Source organism: Atta cephalotes (genome assembly GCF_000143395.1).
Source record: "Atta cephalotes unplaced genomic scaffold scaffold00023, whole genome shotgun sequence".
Classification (NCBI taxonomy): Eukaryota; Metazoa; Arthropoda; class Insecta; order Hymenoptera; family Formicidae; genus Atta; species Atta cephalotes.
In genome coordinates this window covers 3,253,372-3,259,126 of record NW_012130087.1, presented here as the reverse complement: position 1 = coordinate 3,259,126, position 5,755 = coordinate 3,253,372, and the positions used below count along the sequence as shown (strand labels likewise).

Sequence of the window (5,755 nt, the reverse complement as noted above, 5' to 3'; positions counted from 1 at the left end):
GTTGTGTGTGTGTGTGTGTGTGTGTGTGTGTGTGTGTGTGTGTGTGTGTGTGTGTGTGTGTGTGTGTTCAACCGTCTAATAATTTATCTAATAATTTATGTTTCTTTATATTTTATACATATATTCTACGCAACAACAGTTACGTACATATCTTAATCTAAGAACGCGCAACCCTCTCTCTATATGTATATATAATAAAAAGCAATTATCGAAAGATTTTAAATCTACCCTCAGATTTTCCTTTTTCTCTTCTTTTCTTTCACATTATCTGCCGTATTTCCTCATATAAAGTCCGAGTTCTCGTCTGAGAGAGTCATTATTACGAACCGAGTATAAAAATCATTATCTAATAATCAACAGCACCCGCGGCTTATTTTAATCCCACGACGTATATAAAGACTGATTTCTACGTATTTGTACTTCCATGTCATCGATAAACGGACAAACGAAGGTTTTTCCCTCACGTACGTCTGAGCCCGTGTATTTAAAAGAAATCCCAGAAACTTTCGATAAAATATCAGTTTTAACACCGCTTCTTAAAACTGTATTTTACCGTCGTTCTCTCACCGCTTTTTCGCTTCTCTCTATTTTGTGTCCTATTTATAATCGCCCCAATGGCAAATAAATTGTTCCAGTGTTATAGCACGATTAATTTTGATAGAATAACTATCTTTCAGACTGCACACAAATCTAACGCATTTATGTCACATTAAATAAATATAGTTACATTTCTAAATGTAAATCTTTCTATCATTTCTCTCGACGTCTTCATATATATCTTCGCCATATACATACACAGATATATACAGTCATATATACATACAAATACATACATATATGTATGTACGTATGCATTTATATATGTATGTGCATGTGTTTACGCGCGCGTGTATAGATGCATGTATGTATGTATATGTGTACCATGTAGTTATAATCATAAAATGAATGGTCAACGAGCAACGTTATTTTTACGAAATAAAGTGCTTCGATGCGAATGAGATGTGCATGGAGACGCGAGCTCACAAAACTGTTTGTATTTAGAAGATACCAAAAAAAAATTTCGGATTCACCGCACAGCTTGAACGCGCATATTCTGTGTTTTTCTCCTCTTCCTTTCTATGTATATCCACATTTTGCGGAAGGTTTGGCTTAACTCGCGATTGTTCTCTACGCAATTCAACTCTAACGTGCTCACGGAGTTATTCTAATTTTCCTTTTTTACAACCAGCTTACCGCGAAAGAGAAGTATGGATGAAATTTCAAGCTTTATCTAAAAAAAAAATATATACCGTCAATTAAATTTAAAATATATAGATGTTTTTTTATTATTATTTAAAATAAACGTGTTAAATAAATACGAAAGAAAAGAGAATAGAAGGAAATGTAATCAATGCAAGTGCCAAGTTGCTTCGTAATTTTACGCGTTAAAAATAGAAAAAATTATATTGTTATTTTTTAAAAACACATTATCGCATTATAGACACTAATATTGCACATTCTGTGATATTGGTTTATCCGAAAGTTCTGTCAGACGGAAAAAATCGATTGTGCGCAAATACACGCGCTATTTCAACAAAAATATAGATTGTTAAAAAAAAGAATAAAATCTATTTGAACAGAACAATTTTACATATAGACATACATTTTAAATTGCAGAATGTTATTAGAATTTAATTTGTGACTCTATATTAATTTTCTTCATTTTTTTTTTGATATTCGAGATAATACACAACGAGTAATTTCTATATTTGAAAAAAGACAAAACTAGAAAAGAAAACCGATAATTTTTTTATACAAAATAGTTTTTAACTACCTATCGATATTTGAATTACAAATTACTGTTGATACTAATTTATTTCAGTTTTACTCATAATTTTGACCTGTTATTTTAAGAGTGTCTTAAAGTTTTAACAAGTAAATGCCCATTCCATTTGCCATCATTTCAACAGCACGAAAAATCTCGAAAAACACGACACTACAAATCGTAGTGGAGGCAAAATATGCGTTTTTTCTTTGTAGATTGTGTTAGAACTTTATCATGTTAAAGTAACAAAAATTAGGCTGTACCGTAAACATTTCGAATGTGCATCTCCTTGTTAAAATCAAATTATACCGGTGCTACTTCTCTCGGTTTATACATGGCGAACCAATCAATTTACTTAAATTTACTCAAACGATTTACTCGAAACTTTACTCTTGGTGCACATTCACAATAACAACTACTTCGCTAGCATTATACATGGCGAATCGACCACCAGTTAATAGTAATCGGTAAGACATGAATCGTCAATACGAAAAAAAAATAAAGCTCATGGTCCCACGACTAAGAAAAAGAAAATGTAAAAGAAAGAGAGAGAGAGAGAGAGAGAGAGAAAGTGAAAAACGAAACGATAATGCAAAAAGAGAAAGAGAAACGTAACGAGCGAAGGTTACTGCAAAAAAATGTCGTAGAACGGATTTTTCCGGATTCTAGTCATTATTTTGCGCGTATTAAGCCGTCCAATGCGCGTCCACAAAGAAAAAAAACCAAAAGAAAAACAGGACGCGCATGTCGCGACTTTGCGAGACACGCGATTCGTGAAAGCGCGAAACGCGTTATAGTGCGAAATACCGCCGACCGTTTTTAAGTACCGAAAGCGTTTGTTAAGCTACTACGTGTCGAGAGTGGCTGAGCGAGCGAACGGTGCGGATGAACGTTTCACGCTCGCACCGGAGACACCCTGCCTGTTACTGTTCCGATTCTTGTCGCCGCGCGACAGCAGACCCTTGGCAGTCTCCTTAAGACTGCATCGCGGACGGAGACTGCTAACATGTGTACGGCTACTGCTGTGTGTAAGAGGGTGGTGGTGTTGGTGGTTCACCACCAGGGATGCAGAGGACTCACCGGATTCCCAACCGTCCTCGTCACCGGTAGTGTCACACTCGCTGCTGTCTGCCTCGCTCGACTCGCTTGGTGTCTCCTGACCACCCATCCCCAGCTGCACACCATCGCTACCTCTGTTCGTCGTCGCTGGCACAGCTGGCGATATGTTCCCACCCACGCTATGCATAAATAGACTCACCTGCAATTAAAAAAGATTGCGAATAATCGACCATTGTATCCTGCGCTTGATAAGATTTTATTATTCGAATTTAAATAGATGTATATTTAATTGCTTTAATTCGAAAAAGTTTGACTAACAAAATATTTAATGCGAAGTATGGAATTTGGAATTGAGAGATGCATTAATACATTGATATATATTGATTGTATACACTATATATTTTCGGAATTTGCATTCTAGCTGTAAGTAGCAAATATTTAATGCTGAATGTTTAATATCCGATATACATTCTACTTCTTTCTACTTTCTTTAATTATAATTTGCGAGTACGAAAAGAAACTAACTTTAAAATCCGGACTGTATAGTTTGTGATTTTTATCCTTGTGTACTTTATCCAATCCTGACTTATCTATCCGTAAAACGAGAGTGGGCGGCATAGGACCGAGACTCGCCAATGATCCAGTTCTAGGTTTCAGATGCGACATAACCATCGGCAATTCCATGGCTGTGCCGTCGCAGCTAAATGCTCTCGCCGATCTTTCATGTAAATCGCCATTGTCGCACTCGGAATTCGTTTTCTCACGGACGAAAAATGTGTTAAACCAAAAATGAAACATCTTTTCCTGGAAAATACAGTAAAACACAGTTCATTGATCTCTGTCGTGCCAAATAAGTTAACATAAATATTGCAATATGTACCTTTCGTTTCATTTTTGGCTTATAATTATAGAACTCCACCCGTATATCTCCCGTTAGAGCGACAGTGTGTTGCAGTGAGATGCATATAGAAGATGTACCTTTCCGAACCTCATAATCATCAGAAAATATCCTTTTATTTGATTCCGAGATTACAAAATGCAGACCTAAAAACATGAAATGCAGAGAAATATAATATAGTACAAATAAAAAGTTGCATAGAAAAATATTACAAAGTTAAAGAGAGAAAGATATATTTTATTTCTTAAAAAATTAATAAAATAAATTCCCGTTAATGATAATCCATACATAACTTTTATACTAGTACTTACAGCCTTGACCTCCATTGAAAATAGGAGCCGGATCCAGTTGTATTTTACGCAGTAATAATGTCACTGGTTCATAACTGATACCTTCTTGGAGGAGAGTAGCATAATAATCCACATACCTTCTCTGCGATGGTATCGTTACGCCTTTCCTAGATCATAATAAAGTCGAATAAATAAGATAATTCTCAATCATCGAGACATTATATGCTAAATCCTTAAATCTTCTGTAATGCTTACCTATCATGAGTCCGTTTAGTTCCATAATAATTAAGGGCTTCCGTGGCAGTGGGAAACTGTTTGCTGTGAAGTAAATAGCAGCACACCATTACACCCGTCCGACCTTTGCCCGCCTTGCAATGAACTGCGGCCACATTGTCCTTATCTTGGGATAACCACGACTGCACGTCCTCGCAGAAAGGCTTAATCTGCTCCAGCTTTGGTGGATTGTGATCATCAAATGCATAAGTAGCTACTCTCTGCTTGAACTTTTTACAATCATACGATCTCTCAGAACACCTAAAATATTATCACAATGCTATATACCAGTCATTTGTTGTAAAAGAAACGTTTTAACGTTAAATCTTTTCACTTACAGATTATAAATTTTATAATGATCTTTATGCTTCGATTCCAGTAGTTTAACAACGTCATCAATATGATTTCTATACACTCCTTCCAGTTTCTCAGCAGGAAAACCCATCGCTATTAAATTCGCTTTTATATCTAATGTCATAACACTCGCTAAGGAATTTATCCAAATCAATTGGTTCATTGTATTAAAATACACAGAATACTATGTATTGTGCATATTATATTTACATTGTTAATGTAAATAGAGTATGTACAATGCATGATATTCTAATGTTTAATTATTTCTAATTGTTGACATGTGCAAAACAATAAGACAAGGATACATGTGAGATCAAGATTAAAACCATCTTCTGTGAAACGTTTGCGGCGTTTGCTAACCAGCCCCTTTATGGGATTAGTCATCTTCATGTTGCTGATAGTATTGGCCATACTCGGCTGGCTTTGTCTTAACTCTCCTGCTTCGACTTCGATCGAATCACTTTCCGCCACCTCCTCGGGAATCTCTTCTTCTGCCTTTTGATTCTCAAAGGTTCTTTTAACCTGTTGTCAGAATTGCAAATAATAAAATAGAATAAAAATTTTAATTATATATTTAATTATAATTTTACTAGCATGCTACACACATTTGAGGAATTAAAATATAAACGCAGGTTCACCTGAGGCTTGTGAGCTTGTGAGGCGTCACATGAGCCCAGTTCTGGTCTTCTTTGTTCCTCCAGACAAACATGGAGAGGAGTTACAGAGGCCGAGATATGCTCAGAGATTTTACTGTTCAACCTGCCGCTGGTGGGTCTCCTGCAGGAAAAGCATATACCCATCAATTCCCAGAACATGTGTTCCTCTACTTAGGCATGTTTTTCATCGAGCATGTCCTATTTCTCCACCACGAAGCTCAGTGTTGGTTCTTGATCGGACGTGGATCATTTTATAATGACATATCACCATCACCAGTCTGATGGGATTTCACAGAATACACAACAGTGAAACTCCACAGAAAGCGATGATATAGCCTTTAGAGAGAAGCTGTCCACACAATCGCGGTGGCAGATGACGCCAATAAGGAATGCACACCATACACTCTTTTGCAGATTCCGT

The 5,755-nt window shown here is 36.3% G+C and overlaps 1 protein-coding gene across 1 annotated transcript; it reads right to left on the bottom strand.

Moving 5' to 3' along the window:
- Positions 1–2,651: 2,651 nt before the first annotated feature.
- Positions 2,652–5,493, bottom strand: LOC105619919 (phosphatidylinositol 3,4,5-trisphosphate 3-phosphatase and dual-specificity protein phosphatase PTEN). Its single transcript, XM_012201434.1, has 8 exons — positions 5,317–5,493; positions 4,984–5,200; positions 4,663–4,792; positions 4,307–4,585; positions 4,073–4,218; positions 3,744–3,907; positions 3,389–3,667; positions 2,652–3,062 (listed from the first exon to the last, which is right to left on the bottom strand). The coding sequence occupies exons 1-8, from the start codon at positions 5,491–5,493 to the stop codon at positions 2,652–2,654; spliced, it is 1,803 nt and encodes a 600-aa protein (XP_012056824.1).
- Positions 5,494–5,755: the final 262 nt, after the last annotated feature.

Excerpts from the sequence above, each read along its gene's own strand:
- LOC105619919 (XM_012201434.1), bottom strand. The coding sequence starts at position 5,493 with ATGTTCTGGGAATTGATGGGTATATGCTTTTCCTGCAGGAGACCCACC. Across the intron at positions 4,219-4,306 it reads ACTAAACGGACTCATGATAG|GAAAGGCGTAACGATACCAT; the intron begins GTAAGCATTACA and ends ATTATGATCTAG. Across the intron at positions 3,908-4,072 it reads TTTCAATGGAGGTCAAGGCT|GTCTGCATTTTGTAATCTCG; the intron begins GTAAGTACTAGT and ends TCATGTTTTTAG.